Here is a 23,327-nt window from a genome sequence, read left to right on the forward strand (position 1 = left end):
TAATTTCGTGTTAGTCTAGTAGGGACATTGAAAGTTAGGCGGTTTACTAGTTCTACAGAATCAATATCACCTCTAATAAGATTTTGCATAAAAATAGTACCAAGCATTGTTCTACGATTTACAAGTGTAGGTAAATTAAGCAATAGTAATCTACTCTGATAGGAAGGTAGCCTTACGTTTTGATCCCAGTTCAAACTACGAAGGGCAAAAAGAAGAAATTTTTTTTGTACCGACTCAATACGGTCAATGTGCACTTGATATTGTGGACTCCAAACCGAAGAACAATATTCCAAGATAGGACGGACAAGGGAGGTAAATAATAATTTGGTTGTATAAGGGTCATCAAATTCTTTTGACCAACGCTTTATAAACCCAAGAACACTCATGGCCTTGTTGACAGTGGACATTATGTGGCAGTCAAATTTAAGTTTTGGGTCCAGAAGAACGCCTAAGTCATTAACGGAATATATACGGTCGAGTGACGTATTTTGAAGAGAGTAACTAACAAAAGTAGGAGTACCCCTATAAAAAGTCATAACGTTGCATTTAAGGCAGTTCAAATTTAAAAGGTTATACTCACACCATCCCTGAAAACAATCAATATCTGACTGTAAGTTGAAACCCGACGCTATATCGTTATATGATAAACAAAGCTTAACATCATCAGCATACATTAGTACACGAGAATGTTTTATGGTAGAGGGAAGATCGTTAATAAACAAAGTAAACAGCAAAGGACCCAAATGACTACCCTGAGGCACTCCAGATGTCACGTAGATCAATTTTGAAACAGCGTTCTTAAATATATCCCTCTGAGTCCTACAATTCAAATAACTTGAAATCCAAGTTAATAGCTTACATGGAAACCCAAGCTGATTTAATTTGAATAATAGAAGAGAGTGGTTGACTGAGTCAAAGGCCTTACTAAAATCTGTATATATAACGTCAGTCTGCATTTTTTTCTTAAATCCATTAATTACAATAGATGACAATTCAAGAAGGTTGGTGGTGGTCGATCTTCGCTTAACAAAACCATGCTGACACGGTGATATTAGCGAGGAACATAAATGTTGCAAATGAGAAGTAATAATACGTTCAAATGCTTTAGGAATTGCCGACAATTTGGAAATACCTCTATAATTCTGTGCATCCGCCTTCGCACCCTTTTTGTGAAGTGGAATGATAAAAGAGTCCTTCCAGATAGTAGGAAAAACTGATGATGAAATAGACAAATTAAAAAGTTTAAGAATCGGTTTACATATGGTTGACGCACAAAACTTAAGCACACACCCGGGGAGTCCACCTGGACCGGGAGAATAAGTTGGCGTTGTTGTTGCTAAGTCTCTTAAGAGAGAACTTTCCGTAATTTCAGGGGTAAAAATACAATTTGCCCTATTTAAGGGATTAGGGTAGTTAGAATTTGACCAAGCAGCCGAACTATAAGTAGTTTGGAAAAACTCGGCAAATAAATCAGCAATTTCAGAATCCGTCGATGCCTCCATTGAGTTAAAACGTACCGATGAAGGCAATGCCGACGACTTACGCTTGGCATTAACAAAGTTATAAAACTGCTTCGGATCATTTGAAAATTCGAATTTACATCGACTTAAATACATAGAATAGCAATGACTATTGAGAACATTAAAGTCCGATCGAGCCACCACATATTTCGAAAAATCAGATGGCTTACCCGATTTTTTATACTTTTTATAGGTGTTTGTTTTAAGGTTTTTAAGTCTTTGAAGCGCATTGGTAAACCAAGGAGGCCTGTTTAGCTTTGAAGGAAGCCTATCAGGAACGCATTCATTAAAAAAAGTATTTAACACTATATAGAATAGTTCAGTGGCACTTTCAATATCCATACAATTGTACAAGTCTGTCCAATTATATTGAGAAATCATATCGTTAAGTTTTTTATAGTCACATTTTCGAAAACATCTCATTTTAGTTTGAGGAACTAAAGGAGAGAGGGTATCGACGCATGGGAGGCAGATTGTCAATTCCATTGTTGGATGATATCGGTCTTCAGGTACAACAAGAGCGTCAATTCTAGATACCGTGACTTCAGACGGGTCTGAAACAAACACGAGATCTAGTTGTCTATTTAATGAATTCCGTATAAAGCTTACTTGCTGTAACGATAATTCTAAAAGGCCATCTACAAAATCATGGACGGATAAGGGTTTAGCGACAAGTAAGTCAGTAGGAGGAGACCAAGAAATATCAGGGAGATTAAAGTCATTCCAAAACAATCAAAAAGTCTCTGTTAGAAAGAAGGGATAGAACAGATTTTATCGCAGACAGATGGTGCTCATAAATTATTAAATCAGAGCCAGGTGGAATATAGGAACATGTAACAAAAATGGATAAGGATTGCAAGGAAACTTTTCACACTAACAAATTCAATTTCGTTAGGGGTATCATAGTGAATTTTTTCGGATGTTAGGCTAGTGGTAACGGCAATCAGCACACCGCCTCCCCTACGTGAGGAGCGATCGGTCCTATAGGCATTAAAGCTATTTGACAGAACTTCAGAGTCAGATATCTCAGGTTTCAGCCAAGTTTCCGTAAAAGCCAAAATATCTGCGGTAAATGCAGAGGAGTCAGCATAAAGCTTGGGTAGCTTCATATTTAGTCTCTAACATTTTGATAAGCCAAAAATAAACTTTTTAGTTTTTTGGCGCAGTGCAAGGTCTGTTATTTGTTCTCGGTTTATTGGGAACAAATTCTTTTATTACTAAATCATCATTAAGCCAAAAGCTTTCAGAAAGTAGTACCTTAAACACATCTGGCGGTGCAAATATTTTAAAAGAGGATATACTACGAGCGTATGAAAATCGAAATTGTTCAACTGAAATATTCTCGGATGGGAATTTTTCACGTATAAATTCCAAAACATCCTCAGATGTAGTATCTGGGGTGAATCTAGAAACAAATAATTGCTTCCTATGAGGAACAACTGACAGTTTCTTACGTCCCCCAGCAGCAGATTGAACCACACTAAGCTGAGAGCCAGAATCGGTTCCTACTGTACCTATAGGTACGGTCGGCACCGTAGCCGGCACTGAAGATTTTTTTACCACCAGACTTCGAGAAACAGTGACTCCACCTGAATCAGCTGTATCCCTAGGCGCAGTTGGTTCGCTTACCCCAGTGTCGACAGAAACTGCTGCAGCTACCAAGTTCGGATTAGGGGAGGATACCGTGACCGTGTTAACTGCCGCTAAGCTGGCTTTTTTGCGTTTAGGCGACTCAGTTAGTAATTTTTTATTATTAAATTGGGCACAAACGGAATTAAACCCCTCATTGAGCTGTTTAAAAGCACCTGAGAGATTCAAAAGGCTGTCTCGAGTCTGCTTCATAAAGCCGCTCATCTCAACTACCATTTCCTTGCAGGATCCACATGACCACATGAGACCAGAATTCAGATCAATGAAGTCTTTGACTCTGCCAGTAAATCCTGCGCATTTAACGTGCATCATCGATTCGCAGAGCCAGCAGAAAATAAAAGGGTCTTTAGTCGAAGCCGAAAGAGTACAATTTTTCTTGCAGCAGACAAGAGCCATTTTAGGAGATGAAATAAAAATAAAATAAAATATGAAAAATACCTTAAGTAAATTTGGCACTGGGATCAAATTCCAAAAACAAAGGCACAAAACACGAAAAAAAATAAGAGCGCGAGATCGCGTTTTAGTTTAAATGTAAGAGAGCACGAGAGAATAAATCTTCTATCGACTGAGCGTTGCTTGTGGGACACTGACAACTTTACGCACGAACAGTTACAATGTAAAGCAAGCAAGAGAGAGAGAATAAGAGAAAAGCACTCCAAAAATCTACCAGAAAATCGGCAGGTTCCAAGAGAGTTTAAATTACAGTTGTAATATAGAGCGGGAGAGAGAGTGGGAATAAAAGAGTTTTAGCAAGATTAGTGAGTGTAAAATTACACTAACAAAGCTAGGAGATTAAACAAATCTAATAGAAATGTTAAAATATCTATAACCACATACCCGTTTAATGGGGGATCAAGTCAAAAACACTAACACAACTATTAGGCTAAGCTTTGTTAAAAAACAAACACAAGAAACTCGCAAAAAATCACCGAAAAAGACAAAAACTCAGAGCACAAAAGTAAACACATCTGTTCACAAGCGACGCTAAATCGACATGATTCTCAAACCATAAATGCGATCACTCCTCTATTGAATTTAGGTAGTTTATTGATATGGCTGTAAAAGACGTTGATGAATTCTTACACTCAGGACTGTGAAGGGATTCCGACTTACAGTCTGAAACATTGTATAGAGGTGCTATGCGTAGCACTAAAAACTCTCCTTGATAAATGCCTTTCCAGTGAACACTTTGCGGATACATGGAAAGTCGCAATCGTGACTCCAATTTTAAAATCAGGGCCGAAGAATAACATTGCCAATTAAAGGCCTATAGCAAAGATAAGTAATATCGCTAAACTCTTCGAACGCATTGTTGCCCATAAATGATCATTTCTTGTAAAAACATACATAAGCACTTCTCAGCATGATTTTGTAGAAGGTCGGTCAACCACGACTAACCTTGTAGTTTTCAGCAACTATTGCATTCAAGCCTTTGATAAGCGATCTCAGGTTGATGATATATACACTGATTTTGCGAAAGCCTTTGACAAAGTTAGCCACAGTGCTGTCTATCTTCAGAGTGTCTACTGTATGCAGATGATTTAAAAATGTTTAAGTCTATTAATATAGCGACAGACTCACAATTGGTTCAACATGACTTAGATTCGTTGAGCTTTTGGTGTAGCCGAAATTCGCTTCCTCTTAATATAAATAAGTGCTTCTGTTACTTAAAGTAAATCGGTATACAATTTCGTCACATCCTACAATAAAAATGGTCAACCTCTACAACAGTGGCAGGAATACTTGGATCTAAGTGTGATGTTTGACTCGAAATTTAAGTTCGATTTGTGAAACGGAAGGCATCACTATTCACCGATCCCTACACCAGACTTGCGCTTTATTTTGCATTTGTCCGATCTAAACTAGAATATGCAGCTCTTATTTGTAATCTCTTTACTACCACCCATGGAAATAGAATAGAACGACTACAGAAACAATTTCTGAAATTCGCTGGGTTGCCGCTAAGGTTATTAGACCCTGTCCCCTCATATCACCAGCAATGTTGGCTTGGTTACCTACCATCCCTTGCGCATCGTAGAAGTATTTTCGCCATTTGCTTCATCTCTCATTTGATGGTGGTATTGACTGTCCGAAACTACTCTCGAAAGTTGGATTTTACGCTCCGCCTAGACAACTTCGGAATTTTGATCCCTGCGACGGTATTCCGTTCGCGAAATAAATAAATAAATAAATTAATAAATATGAAAATTAAAATTATTCAACTTTTAGATCATCAACCTGAATTTTGTTCATATTATGAGTGTATATTACTTTTGTTTCGTCAAAATACTTATGCCGACTTTGTAGTTGTCCCATCCGACTGATTCTGACTTATTATCACGACAGCTTTAAAACTGAGAGACTGGTTCAGACATGGCTAGATCGACTCGTCTAGTGGTGCTGATCAAGAATTAATATACTTTATGGGGTCGGAAACGTCTCCTTCACTGCGTTGCAAACTTCTGACTGAAATCATTACACAGCAAGGGTATAAAATTCACTGTGCATTCATTCGTGAAGCGAACGAATGTTGTAGGAAACAAAACTAAATATATTAATGTAAAAACATTTGTTAAGCACCGAAGGTTTCTAACAAAAATAACTAAAATTCGGAGCGCGAAACAAAAACTTGACCGTTCATCCGTTGTATCTTTGGATGCAATTTTTAAATGAAACTATAGCATAGTATATGAAGGAGAAGTTTTATCCAAGATCGGTTTTTGGTGTCGTGAAACACATTATTTATAATTTTTTGAACAGATAAGTAGCAGACAGGCACTCAAGAGACCAGCCCTTAGTTTTTCCATTATCTTATCGCTAAACGAAGAAATTTGGAAAATTTTGATTGCATCGGAAATGGCGGTAGTTAAAAAAAAAGGGTGTTCCTATGTAAAAAAAAAGACTTTTTTTGACGAAAATTCAAAGTTCACAAACAAATTCCTCCATTAGCGATAAGATAAATGTTTTTTTACAAGAAGCAAAAAAAAGAAAGAAACCGGACTTTAAGTTTTCCCCTGGCAGCCCTACATACAGGCCAGTTGACCCCAGGAAAGTTTCTTAATTACTTAATTGACTTCGCTGTGACAAAATACATCCCAAGAAATCGACCACGCGCGAATCTCTATCGGCCTTATCGTCGGACCACTCGCCGGTCTTTATTAATAACACTATTGCATTTCGTATATGTCGATTGAAAAAAGTCTGCGAATAAGTTGGAAATATCATTATCATCAGATGCTACATTATTATTGAGAAAAAGAGAGGGAGGGAAGCAGTTAGATTTCCGTTTAGAATTGACGAAAGAAAAGAAAAGCTTAGGATAACTTTTGAAATCACGCTTACAACGAGACAGGTAATTTTTGTAACAATCAGAATTGTACTGGACAAATTCCACCTTAGCTGAACTATATTTGGTGAAGTCTGTCTGTAAGCCGGATATTTTGAAACGTTTAAATAGCCTGATTTTTTTATTCTTTAGATAAGATAGTTGACGGGTAAACCGTGGAGAGCTGTAAGAATTCTTCATGGAGGAAAGAGGGACATGTTCATCAAGTAGACGGTAAAGGACCTCATAAAAGTACTTAACTGCATCATCAACAGGAAGGTCAACTAGAAAGGACCAGCTTACTGTCGATAAAGATTCCACTAGTCTGCCGTAATCAGTCCTCTTAAAACACAACCTAGGCTGTACATTTATTGCAGTCCGAGGATTATTAAAAAATCCATTAATACAGAGCTGAAGGGTAGGATGATAACAATCTTCAGGTAATGATAGTGGCGAAATACGACTGACTTCAGCATCGATACTATCAAAAACAAAGATTAAGTCAAGAAGACGACCAATATGATTAGGAATCCTGTTAGCTTGCTGCAAAGATAGTTCAACAAGACCATCAATAAAATCATTTTGCATCCTCGGAATCATTGTCAATGAGTCCTTACTCTCCAACCAAGAGATATTGGGAAGATTAAAGTCACCAAGCACAAGAAGTTGGTCAGTTTCAGCAAGCAACAAGGAGATAGAATGTATGGCAGACAGGTGCAATAGATACACGTTAAATTCAGAGCCAGGAGGTATATACGAGCAGGTTAAAAAAATGTTACTTTTTGGGAAAGATAATTTTACGGAAATAAATTCAATACCTGATGATTCAGTAATATCAACAAACTCAGAAGTTAAATTGGATTTGACTCCAATAAGAACGCCTCCACCTCGACGGGTCTGACGATCCTTCCGATAAACAAAAAAGTTATTAGACAAAATCTCACTATCGTGTACGGATGGGTTAAGCCAGGTCTCAGTGAGTACAATAACATTGGCCTCAAAAATTGAACTATTTATATAAAGCGTAGAGAGTTTACTAAGAAGCCCTCGAACATTCTGATAGTGAATTAGAAAATTTAGTTTTTTGAATTTATATCAGAGCTGGGCGCCGACAAAGAAGTCGTGGAAAGGGAGCTATTTTTATACCCGTTACTCGTAGAGTAAAAGGGTATACTAGATTCGTCGGAAAGTATGTAACAGGCAGAAGGAAGCGTTTCCGACCCCATAAAGTATATATATTCTTGATCAGGATCACTAGCCGAGTCGATCTAGCCATGCCCGTCTGTCCGTCTGTCTGTCCGTCCGGATGAACGCTGAGATCTCGGAAACTATAAGAGCAAGGCTATTGAGATTGGGCGTGCAGATTCCTGAGCTTCTTAGGCAGAGCAAGTTTGTTTCAGAAGAGTGCCACGCCCACTCTAACGCCCACAAGCCGCCCAAAACAGTGGCTCCTACAGTTTTCATGCTAGAATAAAAATTTTAACTGAAACGTATTGTTTTCATCAATACCTATCGATTGACCCAAAAAAAAGTTTGCCATGCCTACTTGAACGCTCACAAACCGCCCTCAAACTTCAAAAAATCGTAAATATGAACGCGGATATCTCGGAAAATATCAAAGATAGAGAAATGGGATCTCAGATTTAGATTCCGTAGGCTTGAGCGCAGCGCAAGTTTGTTACGCGAATATGCCACGCCCACTCTAACGCCCACAAACCGCCCAAGCCCGTGGCGCCCACAATTTTCATGTTAGATACAAAATTTTAACTTGGTCTTGTCAATACCTATCGATTGATCCAAAAAAAAACTTTGCCACGCCCACTCTAACGCCCACAACGCTTAAATCTGTCTACCGCCGGTATGTGGCGCATTTCAATCTCGCTTTGCTGCTTGCATATCTCCATTTTCCTTTGGTCCCTTTAGCTGAGCAACGGGTATCTGATAGTCGAGGTACTCGACTATAGCGTTCTTCTTGCTTGAAGTTGACAATGTCGGAAAAAAATTTGTATGAAAAACAGAAAAAGATGGCTCAAATGCATTTTTTTAATTTTCAAAAATCATAAAAAATATAAGCAACATGATTTTTGAAAAATTCTAGATTTTCACACAAATTCGTCCTTTTCAATAAGTACTGAATGGGTTAATAAATGTGTTGTATCATTCAAACGGCATTTTAATTACCTTTCCATTGAAGCCAAAGTTACCAATAAGACAGTTCAAATTATGAGTACATTTAACATTTGTTTTGTGAAAATACTTTTTACCACCCTTGTATGTGAAACAAAATTTTTTAATGTCTTGATGTCATTCAGCGAATTTTCAGACAGTCGATTTTTATTATTGAATTTTAATCACAACCAGTTAGGGGTATCGACAAAGCTGCGAATATTGTGAGGAGTTGAATAACTCCCCACAAATAGAAGCGGCAGCAGATGGCCGGCCGCTTACCAGATACGCGGCGAATTCGCGTAGTAACGGCGCGGCGAGGAGATCGAGAGAGTTTGGAGACCAGCGAAGGAGAGCGAGAGAGTTTGGGAGACCAGCGAAGGAGAGCGAGAGAGTTTGGAGACCAACGAAGGAGAGCGAGAGAGATTGGAGATCGAGAGAGAATGGAGACTTGGCGGGCAGAGCAAGAGTGCCGTGTGCAAAAGCGGATAACGGAACTGCACCGGACTTTGGACTCTCCCGTGAACTTTGGACCGGGAGAAGAAGTGCCACATCTCGGCAGTGGAGTGGCACACAGGCGTGCCACAAACATCATGTGAATCAGCGGGACGGCAGCAGTGGGCGGAACATCGATTGGAGCGGTACGTGAAGGACAAGTGGGTCAACCAGGAGGCGCGGACTTTGGACCCGGAGTGGAGAGATCCAGCGTGCCGTGCGCAAAAGGGGAATAACGGTTCCCGGAAGCCCTATATAAGGCCGCAGAGCGCTGGCAGCTGGATCAGTCGATCACGAAGAGTCAAGCCTTCAAGATCAGTCGATCACGAAGAGTCAAGCCTTCAAGATCAGTCAAAGTACCAAGTGAACAATCAGTCAAGCAAGTAATCTACGAGGGAGCTACAACCAAGCGAGTCGTCGGAAGCAGCGCCGTGGGAAGCACACAAGGAGCAAGATCGCCACGTCGAGACGTTCGGGATTGGGACATCAGGAATCTCCGAATTGAGACACAAGTGGCTGAGTTCCGGAAGGCAACACACGGCTAAGTCAAGGCGTTCGTTTTCCAACTTTGTCGCGACCACACCCTGGCGAGTCGCCCGGCGGGTCCGTCAGAGACAAGCGGAAGAGTCCTACGACGAGGAACCGTCAGTTTGGGGAGGAAAGTTGTCTGAGACCCAGCGTACCTTGCCCGACCAAGCAGGACCTGGCGTGACGGACGAGCGGTAGATCGATTTGCGGTTTCAAGAGGCGAGCGCCTGGAGAGCCCTGCGATTACCGGCGAAGTTCCTAAACAGCAACCGCCCAACTCCCCGAGTGCCAGAACGACAAGCTACTGGTCAGGAGACAACGCAGAAGACATCGGCAGCGACGCCAGCAGACATCTCCGGCAGCCACGTTACCATCGCCGCGCGGAGCTCATTGGGGAGCGCAGGCGCGTCACGGACGTTAAGCAGTAGGGTGAAGTCGGGTGGAACGTTCGTCTGCGCTAGGCGTAAAGCGAAGTGAACTGCTAGGCAGCCTCCTGGCGACAGCCTGGACTGTCAGCGCGATCTGAGCAAGAACCTAGCGGGACCGTCCGGGACAGAGCAAGGGACAGGTATTGCCTCGAAAGGCGTCGGCCTGGAGAGCAAGGCTTGTTCACCCTAGTCTGAGAACGGTGACGCTTCCCTAAGCCCACAAGGCCGAACTCTCTGCGAGTCTAAGGCGCAACAAGCGACCCCGAGGCAGCGCGTCGGCGAGTGAGCAGAGGCGGCCACTACGAGCGTCCCGAGACCCAGGAGCCAAGCGGAGGCCGAGTTAACGCGTCGACAAGCCAGAAGGAGGAGCACCAGCAGCCGGCGGAACCAGAACGAGGAGATACAGAAGCCAGCATAGCCACACACCCGCTGTACCAATACCACGAGAATAAATCCCACTGTTGCCATTTGAACCCATTGTTTTCTCACTGATCTACGGGGCAGTCACGTCATATAAATTTGGTGGAACGAACACACAATCTTCTGAGCTAGCCGCACGAATCTCGTAGCGAGCAGACATATAAAATCAGTTCGTTACATCTGGCGCCCAACGTGATTGTCCCAACAGTGAGAACAGCACAGTAAAAATGGGAAAGAAGTGGATTTACCGCCTCAAGAAGGAAGACTTCGCCCATGTCGCACAGAGGCTCAATGTCGCCCTGGAGGGCAGGCTAGACGACATGAGGAAGGCACTATCGGAATACTACTCCGAAACAGAGAATGATCCACAACTCGTCGACATCTGGGCCGAGCTGGAGGCAACATACTACGACAGAGCCGGCCCGAGCATTACGCTAACGAACGCTGAAGGGGACAACTTGGTGGCAAGCCTGAGCATTGACAACATGCAGAAAGAGGCCCACAGGAGAGAATCAAGCCAAGAAAAGAAAGCAGCAGCGCTAACCCCGAGACCAAGCCAGTCGGACTATGCAAAGGTCGCTAAACAGGTCCGTGAATGGTCGTTCAGGTTCGACGGGGCGGAAAAACCATTCGAGTTCCTGGAGCAAGTAGAATGGTCCGCCAACACGTACGGTTTGGAGCTCGATATGATCCCTCGAGCGATGCCAGAGTTGCTAAAAGGAAGGGCTTTGAAATGGTTCATCGCCAACAATAAGCAGTGGAGAACTTGGGCAGAATTCATTGAAAGTTTCCACACATATTTCCTGCCAAGAGATTTCTTCACCAGGCTGGCGGACCAGGTCCGGCAAAGGAAGCAGGGCTTCAGCGAGTCGTTCAAGGACTACATGATCGACATGCAGACGATGGTGAGGCCACTTAATTACTCCGCTAAAGAGACCCTAAGGATCATCAAGGAAAACTGCACCCCTAGTCTAAGGATCTTCCTAAGGGCATACAAAGTGTCGGACCTGGACACGCTGATGATATTAGCAGACGAGTACGAAGAACTTGAAAAGGAACGGGAAGTTTTCGCACAGGAGAACAAGTTCTCAAGGACCAAGTCGGCGTCACCAACACAGGTGACATGCAGAAGATGCGAGGAGGCAGATAACCAGGACATACGAGGAAACGACCAATGGTCACCACCACACCAAGCCAGACGACAGCAGGCAACAGACGCACCACGCGGAGGTCATGGCACACCACCCCCACAGCAACAGAGACATCCAAACAACACCTTGTGGAGGCCGCCAAGCAACACACAGAGGCCACAAGATGCCACCCATATCACAGACCCGCAGGAGGCCTGTCGGAAATGCGGTGGGAACGGACACTGGGCTAGAGGATGTCGTAACCAGCGGCTGCTGTTTTGCTGGATATGCGGCAAGGTGGGTGTTAGGAGCGTTGATTGCTGCCAACGATCGGGAAATGGCCAGCGATCTCAGCCGCAGAGAGGCGAGCGGGGATCGCACAATGCCACCTCTCCAAACTAACGGGCGAGCTAATCGAGGAGGAGCAGCAGTTGTCCGCAGCTGTGATGATTGGTGGGAAAAGCTACAAAGCCACAATCGACACCGGAGCAACGGCAAGCTTCGTTAGCGAAGAATTGGCGGACAATATTGCTGCTCTAGGAAAGATTACCAGGACGAGACGGCAAGTTAGGTTGGCAGATGGAAGGTGCGGCGGAATTAATGCGCAGCTCGAGGTGGAGGTCAAATTCGGCAACAAACAAGTGACCATGAGCCTGTTGATTTTACCCGGGGTAGTGGATCCATTAGTGTTGGGATGGAACTTCCTGAAACAAGTCGGAACCGAGATAAGGTGTGCTGGACACGAAATAATAATACCAGCCAGGAACCGACACAATGGATGGCTCGAGGAAAAGCTATCAGTAGCAGTCGTTCAACAAGTAAACGAGTTGGACGATACTACAGCGTTCCTTGAAACAGAGCTGGCAGACTTCAGCACAATGTCGGGAACATCGAATATGGCAGAACACCAGATCAAAATGAAGGACGACAAGCCAATCAAGCAGAGATACTACCCAAAGAACCCAAAAATTCAAGGGGAAATCAACGCAAAGGTGGACGAGCTTCTCCAAATGGGGTTCATAGAGCATTCAAAGAGCCCATACAGCTCCCCCATCGTGATGGTGAAAAAGAAGACAGGCAAGTGGAGACTGTGTGTCGACTTCAGGCAGATCAACGCGAAGTCAGTGAAGGATGCCTACCCAATGCCCCGCATAAACTACATCCTAGATCAACTAAGAGAAGCGCGGTACATCAGCAGTTTGGACCTGCAGGATGGATACTGGCAGATCCCACTGGAAGAAAGTAGCAGGCAATATACAGCATTTACGGTACCAGGCAAAGGTCTGTTTCAGTGGAGGGTAATGCCGTTCGGACTTCACTCGGCGTCGGCAACGTTTCAGCGAGTCTTGGACCAAGTAATTGGCCCCGAGATGTCACCTCACGCATTCGCGTACCAGGATGACATAATAGTGATCGGTCGCACGCTAGAAGAACACAAAAGAAACCTGAGGGAAGTGTTCCGGCGTCTAAAGGAGGCAAATCTGAGGCTGAATCCAGAAAAATGCCAATTCTTCAAAAAGGAGCTGCTGTATCTGGGACATCGAGTGACTAGCGAGGGAATAGGAACAGATCCAGAAAAAGTAGCCGCCATCGCCGAACTAGAACCGCCATCGACTGTCAAAGAGCTCCGGCAATACCTAGGAGTAGCGTCGTGGTACCGCCGGTTTGTACCAGATTTTTCCAGAATCGTCAAACCCCTGAACGACCTGCTGCGCAAAGGCAGTAAGTGGGAGTGGACACCAGAGCACCAGATGGCGTTTGAGGAGGTTAAGGCAAGACTCGTGGCAGATCCAGTGCTAGCATGCCCGGACTTCAGTAGAACTTTCATCCTGCAAACAGACGCCAGCGACTACGGCATCGGAGCGATACTGACCCAGGACACCGAAAAGGGCGAACGAGTAATCTCCTACTCGAGCCGAACACTGAACGGCGCGGAAAAGAACTACTCGACAACGGAGAAGGAGTGCTTGGCGATCGTCTGGGCGATCCGGAAGCTCAGGCCATATCTGGAAGGTTACCACTTTAAGGTAGTAACCGACCACATGGCCCTGAAGTGGCTCAACAGCATCGAAAGCCCTTCAGGAAGGATCGCCAGATGGGCCCTGGAGCTACAACAGTACGACTTTGAGATAGCGTACAGAAAGGGCCAGCTAAACGTGGTGGCCGACGCATTATCAAGACAACCACTACCAGAGACGCTACGAGGAGTAAAAGAGGCATCGGCAACAATAACCTCAGGAGAGTGCAGCTGGATCAAGGACATGGGCGAAAAGATAAGGACCCAACCGCAGAAGTACCCGGACTATGTTATGGATGGTGAGACACTGTACAGAAACATACCTCACCGAGCAGGCAGTGAAGACGTCGCGTCATGGAAGATGTGCGTCCCGAAGTCGCTACGAGAAACAGTGTTGAGGGAAAACCACGACGCACCGTCCGCGGGACACGTAGGAAGCCGAAGGACAATTGCACGATTGGCAGCCCGATACTACTGGCCAGGCATGCATAGAGACGCCCGAGCCCACGTACGAAAATGCGAGATTTGCATGCGGTTTAAGCCCAATCAGATGCAGGCGGCCGGGAAGATGTTGACCCAAGTGCCGGAGGAACCATGGGCCACGGTATGTGCAGACTTCGTGGGACCCCTACCAAGATCTAAGCACGGGAACCAAATGCTGCTGGTCATGATTGACAGGTTTTCGAAATGGACGGAACTGGTGCCCCTACGCAGTGCGACAGCAGAGTCGCTCAAGAAGGCGTTTAGGGAGCGCATAATCGCAAGGTACGGGGTCCCGAAGGTGGTCATAACGGACAATGGAGTACAGTTTGCAAGCCGCATATTTAAAAATTTCCTGGCTGAGATGGGTATCAGTCAACAATTCACCGCGCCATACACACCACAAGAGAATCCGACCGAACGAGCAAACAGAACGGTCAAGACCATGATTGCGCAGTTCGCAGGGCAGGACCAGAGAAACTGGGACGAGAAGTGGCCGGAGATTATGCTAGCAGTGAACACGAGCACATCGGAATCTACCGGCCATACACCGGCGTTTCTTACCCAGGGAAGGGAACCACGTCTACCCAGCAGCCTATACGATAAGGAAACCCTAGGAACTGGACGAGCTACGGAGACCCCTGAGGAAAATGCCAACAAACTGAGGGAGGTATTCGAGATCGTACGGCGAAATATGGAAAAGGCGTCCCAGGACCAAGCCAGACACTATAATCTGAGAAGGAGACAATGGTCACCAGCGGTGGGCGACATAGTGTGGGCCAAGGAACATCACCTGTCCAAAGCGGCTGAAGGATTCGCTGCAAAACTAGCCCCGAGGTACGATGGCCCTTACCAGGTGGTAGATTTCGTCTCTCCAGTGATCTGCAAAATTCGCCACACACAGTCGAAGAAAGAAAGGACGGTTCACGTTGGCGAGCTCAAGCAACAACAAAACGAGCAGACAGCAGAAACGTCAGGTACGAGGCGACAGGATTAGGCGTCAGGCCGAAGCGAGAGTCATCCATACGCCACACGGAAAGGACAATCAGCATAGCACAAGGACATGGATAAGGATTTCACGTTGATCCAGACTGCGAGGCTACAGGATTATGCGTCAGGCCTAAGCGAGAGTCATCCACAAGCCACGCAGAAAGATCAACCATAAGGATAGGTCACAAGGACATGGATAAGGAATTCACATTGATCCAGTCTGCGAGGCGACAGGATTATGCGTCAGGCCTAAGCGAGAGTCATCCACACGCCACGCAGAAAGGACAATTACAAGGACAGGTCACAAGGACGTGGATAAGGATGGATGGTGATCCCGACCGCAAGGCAACAGGATTCAGCGTCGGGCAGTTGCCAGAGTCATCCGAGATTACGCCAGGCGGAAAGGACACTTAAGAGGACGACACAAAGACACGAGTAACGATAAGGGATCCACCCGCAAGGCAACAGGTTTTAAGCGTCGGGCGCGAGCCAGAGTCAACCGATTACGCGACGTAGAAGAGAGTATGCGCGGAGGGAGACAAGCAAAACAAGGCGCGCAGTCCAGGCATACACCGTAGCATCCGGAGATTCTATACGGAGCACCGGACGAGCTCGTCTAGTTGTTACCCGAGAATCAGATCTACACCGTATCCAGTTGGTCACAAGAGATAGGAACACGCATCGCACCAACAGTTGACAGAAAAAAAACACACGAACAAACCCTGAAAGGAAAGAAAAGTAAATGCCGGTTCAACCAAATGTGCAACTCACCACGGGCAGAAAAGCTCTGCTGCAAACGAAGCCCAAACGTTATTCAAGGCCACTGGGGCCATTGTACTGGAGGTTGAGGGCAACGAACGGCATAGGCTGGAAGGAGCTGAGAAGAGCAAATGGAAAAGACAGAATCAGCCAGAAGCTATGCGGGCAGATCAAAAGTTGCAAAATCACCACGAGCCAGGGAAGGGGGCGCCTCGATAGGCGATCGATTGGCATTAGATGAAAGTGCGATCGATGGGTACACGTCAAATGGTAATATCGGCCCATGGTGGAAATATCGCAACGAGCAGGTGGCAACGCCGCACCGTCGATATCGATAACGCACATCGATCACGCACGATTGGTGTGACCAGGCGGAGGAAGCGAATAAGAGGAGTAGAACGCAGCAATGAGCAGCGAGCTGGGGATCGATAGCCCAGGAGTATCGATGTCCCAGTGGGAACACAGGAAATATCGGCGCGGGAGATTTAAAGTTGCTACGAGGAGGATGACCCCCGCTGTAGAAACTCAAGGGAGTTAAAAGCGTCGAGGGAGCATCGAGGGAGCATCGAGGGAGCATCGAGGGAGCAACGAGGGAGCGCCGTGGGAATCACAAGGACTCAAAGGCTAGGATAAGCAAGGAAACGCCGGAGAGTAGGAACCAGTCTAAAATGTTTCCCGAAGTAAGGGGGGAATGTGAGGAGTTGAATAACTCCCCACAAATAGAAGCGGCAGCAGATGGCCGGCCGCTTACCAGATACGCGGCGAATTCGCGTAGTAACGGCGCGGCGAGGAGATCGAGAGAGTTTGGAGACCAGCGAAGGAGAGCGAGAGAGTTTGGGAGACCAGCGAAGGAGAGCGAGAGAGTTTGGAGACCAACGAAGGAGAGCGAGAGAGATTGGAGATCGAGAGAGAATGGAGACTTGGCGGGCAGAGCAAGAGTGCCGTGTGCAAAAGCGGATAACGGAACTGCACCGGACTTTGGACTCTCCCGTGAACTTTGGACCGGGAGAAGAAGTGCCACATCTCGGCAGTGGAGTGGCACACAGGCGTGCCACAAACATCATGTGAATCAGCGGGACGGCAGCAGTGGGCGGAACATCGATTGGAGCGGTACGTGAAGGACAAGTGGGTCAACCAGGAGGCGCGGACTTTGGACCCGGAGTGGAGAGATCCAGCGTGCCGTGCCCAAAAGGGGAATAACGGTTCCCGGAAGCCCTATATAAGGCCGCAGAGCGCTGGCAGCTGGATCAGTCGATCACGAAGAGTCAAGCCTTCAAGATCAGTCGATCACGAAGAGTCAAGCCTTCAAGATCAGTCAAAGTACCAAGTGAACAATCAGTCAAGCAAGTAATCTACGAGGGAGCTACAACCAAGCGAGTCGTCGGAAGCAGCGCCGTGGGAAGCACACAAGGAGCAAGATCGCCACGTCGAGACGTTCGGGATTGGGACATCAGGAATCTCCGAATTGAGACACAAGTGGCTGAGTTCCGGAAGGCAACACACGGCTAAGTCAAGGCGTTCGTTTTCCAACTTTGTCGCGACCACACCCTGGCGAGTCGCCCGGCGGGTCCGTCAGAGACAAGCGGAAGAGTCCTACGACGAGGAACCGTCAGTTTGGGGAGAAAAGTTGTCTGAGACCCAGCGTACCTTGCCCGACCAAGCAGGACCTGGCGTGACGGACGAGCGGTAGATCGATTTGCGGTTTCAAGAGGCGAGCGCCTGGAGAGCCCTGCGATTACCGGCGAAGTTCCTAAACAGCAACCGCCCAACTCCCCGAGTGCCAGAACGACAAGCTACTGGTCAGGAGACAACGCAGAAGACATCGGCAGCGACGCCAGCAGACATCTCCGGCAGCCACGTTACCATCGCCGCGCGGAGCTCATTGGGGAGCGCAGGCGCGTCACGGACGTTAAGCAGTAGGGTGAAGTCGGGTGGAACGTTCGTCTGCGCTAGGCGTAAAGCGAAGTGAACTGCTAGGCAGCCTCCTGGCGACAGCCTGGACTGTCAGCGCGATCTGAGCAAGAACCTAGCGGGACCGTCCGGGACAGAGCAAGGGACAGGTATTGCCTCGAAAGGCGTCGGCCTGGAGAGCAAGGCTTGTTCACCCTAGTCTGAGAACGGTGACGCTTCCCTAAGCCCACAAGGCCGAACTCTCTGCGAGTCTAAGGCGCAACAAGCGACCCCGAGGCAGCGCGTCGGCGAGTGAGCAGAGGCGGCCACTACGAGCGTCCCGAGACCCAGGAGCCAAGCGGAGGCCGAGTTAACGCGTCGACAAGCCAGAAGGAGGAGCACCAGCAGCCGGCGGAACCAGAACGAGGAGATACAGAAGCCAGCATAGCCACACACCCGCTGTACCAATACCACGAGAATAAATCCCACTGTTGCCATTTGAACCCATTGTTTTCTCACTGATCTACGGGGCAGTCACGTCATATAAATTTGGTGGAACGAACACACAATCTTCTGAGCTAGCCGCACGAATCTCGTAGCGAGCAGACATATAAAATCAGTTTGTTACAATATTCTTCAGTCAATTTTCCAGCAGTTCGCCCCTACTAATGTGGAGTTGTTCCAAATCTATTTAAATATTACGAAATGGAGCAAGTATGCGCTAAAGTTATTTACTCCATTTAATCATATATACAATAACACATATTACCACATTTGCACTTTTCGCAATCCTGCGTATTCTTGCTAGTTCTACTCCACGAAACGCAAATGTTTATAGGTTAACTTCAACATAACACATGGTTCAATAAAACAATTAAATACAGCGCGGAACAAAAGCGTTTCTAGTGTAAGCCCTGTAAGCAATATAAGACGACGAACATTTTCCATAATTTAACCGAAGGGAATGCGCGATATTTGCTAAAGAATAATAAATTAAACTTTTGGCCAGCTATGTAGAAAAATTAAGGCGCAACCCAACTTAGCTCAAAATGCTGACTTTAGGGGGTTGTCAAACAGCCACCGATGGTCAGAAAAATATTTGAAAAAAAGTTGTATTATAGTTGAACATTATTTAAACGGATTAAAAAAAAATGATGCAAATTTCACAAAATAAATTTGGGTTTTATGCCAAAAAAATGATTTTCATCCCAATGTGCGTTGTAGGTGGGGAAAGGCTTTTTTTTAAGTTGAACTCCCGAGTCACGTCTTCCTATTTTTCGTCTCTTTCTTTTTTTCATCAACTTAGCCGTACACGTTGTACAAAAACAAAGAAGTTAATTTGCAGCGACACTGAGTCGAATTTCAAGAGAGGAGTTCGGTCTCTCTCCCCTCACTCTTATTTTGTCTACGTCTTTCCCTAACGTCCCACTCTGATAACCCAAAAACCGAGATTGCTTTTAGCTCAAAATGCGAAAATCGACATCGCTTTCGCCTCGATATCGAGAAGAAAATGTAAGAAGACAAAATTCTCAAACTGAGAAGAACCATCTCGTGTTTTTTTGTCATCAATTTTTTTCTGTGTAGTAATTAAGATTACTGATGTACCACCGAACGATTAAATTAGGGTAATACTTAAGCGATGCATTTGTTAAGAAAGTTAGCTTAGCAACACTTTTTGAAAGAAAACGTAATATTTTCAATGCTATGTAATCGTGATTTCCTTGACCCAATTTCTTAACGATACATTCTTCTGAATTTTTTTTATAATTGTATTGTCCTCTAAATACTTTTTCTCTATCGTTATACGAACCTTTTTTTAGGGGAGCGAAAATCGATTTGAAAACCCGTTGCCAGGAACTATCGTTGATAAACATATAACCAGATTGAGGATGTACGATTTCTTTTTGGTTTCGCAATTGGTACGACAGGGTACAGTTACCCCCACTCACTTTGTTGTACTAAGAGATGACGCCGATTATGGACCGGACATAATTCAAAAGTTGAGCTATAAGCTATGTTTCTTATATTACAATTGGGCTGGTACTGTAAGGATTCCAGCTTGTTGTATGGTAAGTACAATGTACATTTCTTACTTCCTATTTCTTTCTTTATATCTTAAAAACACGAAAATATTGTTTAAACTAGAATTATTCAATGTAATACTGACTAATAAATTTACATCGTGTTCGTACCCTTGTTCGAGCACCCTTTATGGCGAAATCATATTTTTATACCCGTTACTCGTAGAAGAAAGGTAGAAGAAAGCGTTTCCGACCACACAAATCAGGCATGTCTGTCTGTATGAACGCGGAGATCTCGGAAACTATAAAAGTTTGAATGTTGGGATAAAACATGAAAATTCGTGGGCTTTCTGCCCAAGGCAAATTTGTTTCATCGGAGTGCCACGCCCACCGTCGTGGCAAGCGTCTGTTGCCAGCTGATCTTCCTTCTAGGAGTAAATTTGAATGGAAGGTAATTAACATCCGTTGCTATCGGTCTTTAAGGCGCAAAAAGCCAATTTCAATAATAAAGTTACACCCTTGCTGGAGTTGCAATTAGACGCTATGCGCTCTTTGTTAGTCTACAACGTATATATATTCTTGATCCGGATCACTAGTGGAGTCGATCTAGCCATGTCCGTCTGTCTGTCCGTCCGTATGAACGCTGAAACTGTAAACTCGGAAACTGTAAAGGCTAGAAACGTAACGGGTATTTGATAGTCGATGGGATCGACTATAACGTTATCCCTTGTTATATAAAAATGTGTACTAATACTTCGGTTATTTGGCGTTAATCAGAGCTGTTACTTGTCAACTACTCCGCCTTAAGTTTATCGGTGTCCTTGGGGGTGACCAACACGATGATAGCCATCTGCAACTTGACTGAGGCTCGTCTCCGACTACAGTGTTGTTGAAGCAGGACATGGCCGCATAATGTGAGGCTAAATGCTACTCCCACGGCGAACCAAATTTCGGGGATCCTCTGGCCGTCACGTCATTTTTTGAGCTCCTGTATAATGCTTAGAGTCCGACGCCGACCTTGCTATCCCGAGGTAATGCCTTCAACAACAAGCAAACAATCGCCTTTCTATAACAGTGAGCTATGAATGCAATAAGAGTTGTTTTATTCTATAAATGTACATCAGTTAGCCTAACTTGAAATACACAATTTATCTTACGTACCGCAATTTCCCTTCCCTCTCTATGGGATAGCGCAATCGGAGTGATCCAAAGCGGTAAACATCGGTTAAACCTAAGCCGATTCAGTATGATCAATCTTAACAATTTCAAACATCTCACACGAGAATATACTAACACTGGTAGCTCTAAATTCAAACTTATCTGACTATCGACAAACTAATCCGTTCCGCGACATCCCCGCCCCCGTGAAGCAGCCGCATTCTCCACATCCAGTACAGCTAGCTTCGAAGCGGGACGCATAGTAGTCTTGGCTCGATTGTAAGTCCGCACCGCCGCTCGTCGAGGTACTCCATCCCTTCCGGCGAACACCTCTTCAACGACGCCTCGTCTCCACTCTCTACGTGGTATGGCCGGATCGCAGATTAACACCAGATCTCCTCGACGTATGGGCTCGACGTGCTGGCACCATTTCTCTCTGCGCACAAGTGTTGGCAGGTACTCATGTGCCCATCGTTTCCAGAATCTGTCCCTCATTCGTGCGATGCGCCACTGCTTCCTGGTGACGCACTTCTCGGACACCTGTCCGTCATCTCTGGGAAGATTCGGTACATCGGGCACTCCTTTCAGCAAATCGTTGGGTGTTAGTGGAGCCTCCTGGTCCACCGTAACCGGTAAATGAGTGAGCGGACGAGACTTCACTATGGTCTCCGCCTCAATCAATAAATTCTTCAGTACGTTCTTCTTGGGTGCAAGCTCCTTCATTGTATGCGCCAGCACCTTCTTCACGCACTGGACCATCCTCTCCAAAGCACCACCCTCAGATGGGTTCGCTGGGCAGTTAAATATCCATTTGATCCCTTTGGACGACAGCTCGCCTTGGATCCTTACAGGCTCGAATACTTCGCTAAATCTCTTGGCCTCTCGATCGGTTTTGTTTTGATTATCAATACTCATCAGAATGTCAAAAATTCATCAAATAGAACAATTCAGTTTAAAGATAGGTAGACAGGTAAAGGAGTAGGTCACGAGTTTGGCGTGGTGTGATATCTCGGAAATAGCCGATTCGCTGCATTCATATCTTCAATTCCCTTGCACTCCCTTTATATAAGTAACGAGGTATTTAATATTCGAGTATGTGGACTATCGCGTTCGGATTTATCTTATTTCATATAACGTATATTATTGGATGAGTGAAATAGTTTGTGCCCGATTTCAAGTGCAACCTTAAATTAAAATTTTTTAAGAATGCGCCTTGATTATCAAATATGTATTCGCCATTATGTTTGTCAAGGTGACTATTGACATCTTCCACATTTTAACATTATTTCTCTTAACTTGTTCTACCAGTAACCTCACTAATCACGGCAACCGCAACAACAATAACAATGGCAACTGTATTAGCCGTGCTCACGATACCATCGATTGGTTAAGTTGCCGAATCGACGACTTTCACGAGCGCAACACTGCCGGCAAAAACAAGTTCGACCGTGCAGACTGGAATAAACCGCTACATTTAAATAAAGCGGAAACTTAGCCCACAGAATGCTTAGTCGGGCAATATGGCAAAGGTTAACCGTGTTGCCTCCAAACAACTTAAGGTGGAGAGCACAAGCAGAGAGAAAAGATTTGGAATTCTGGAGGACCAGTCCAATGTTCTGGTCGACACAGCCACTGAATCGTAGAAGAGAAAACCAATGCCGCATCCAATTTGTATACGAGAGAAAACTTCTAACTCCCTCGAGAATTATATATTGGAACTTATTGGGAATGATAACTTCAACGTTATTCCCTTAACAAAAGGAAATATTCATGGGACTAAAGTCCAAGTGAAACACGAAGATTATGTCAGAACTCAGATCTACTACACTTATCAGCTTAAAAGCAGTAAAGACCAACAAGTAGTAATTAAGGGCATTGAAGCAGACGTACAACCAGCAAAAGTAGCACATGCACTTAGGGAGATGGGATTTGAAGTAAAAACTATTACCAACATAATTAATAAAAATCGACGCTCTCAACCCTAGTTCAAGGTGGAACTGGTACCAGCGCTTAAAGCTTTAAAAAGGAATAAAGTGCACCCCATCTACAAGCTCCAGTACTTACTTCCCCGCAGAGTCTCTGTTGAGGAGCCGCATAAGCGCAATGGCCCGGTACAATGCACAAATTGCCAAGAATTTGGAATCACGATATCTTACTGCAAGCTTCGCCCCGTATGTGTAGTTTGTGGCGAGCTCCATGGCTCTGCGGAATGCAAATTAAACAAAGAGGACCCCAGCAACAAAATGTGTGGAAGGTGTGGGGTTACCTCCACACGGCAAACTAAAGAGGTTGTCCGGTTTACAAGGAGATGACTATCCGGATCCAACACAAAATGCATACATCTCTGTTC

The 23,327-nt window shown here is 45.2% G+C and overlaps 1 protein-coding gene across 3 annotated transcripts in view; it reads left to right on the forward strand.

The window, feature by feature from the left end:
- LOC119559655 (protein argonaute-3) overlaps positions 1-23,327 on the forward strand; it is a 336,633-nt gene that overhangs the window by 294,658 nt on the left and 18,648 nt on the right. Inside the window, exon 6 of one of the 3 annotated variants that reach the window (XM_037872704.1) lies at positions 19,619-19,817. In XM_037872704.1, coding sequence (XP_037728632.1) covers positions 19,619-19,676 — 58 coding nt within the window. In that variant the 3' untranslated portion in view covers positions 19,677-19,817. Of the gene's footprint in view, positions 1-19,618; positions 19,868-23,327 lie in introns of those variants that run through there. The other 2 variants (XM_037872705.1, XM_037872703.1) reach the window with 2 other exon arrangements.

Source organism: Drosophila subpulchrella, unplaced genomic scaffold, assembly GCF_014743375.2.
Source record: "Drosophila subpulchrella strain 33 F10 #4 breed RU33 unplaced genomic scaffold, RU_Dsub_v1.1 Primary Assembly Seq28, whole genome shotgun sequence".
Taxonomy (NCBI): domain Eukaryota; kingdom Metazoa; phylum Arthropoda; class Insecta; order Diptera; family Drosophilidae; genus Drosophila; species Drosophila subpulchrella.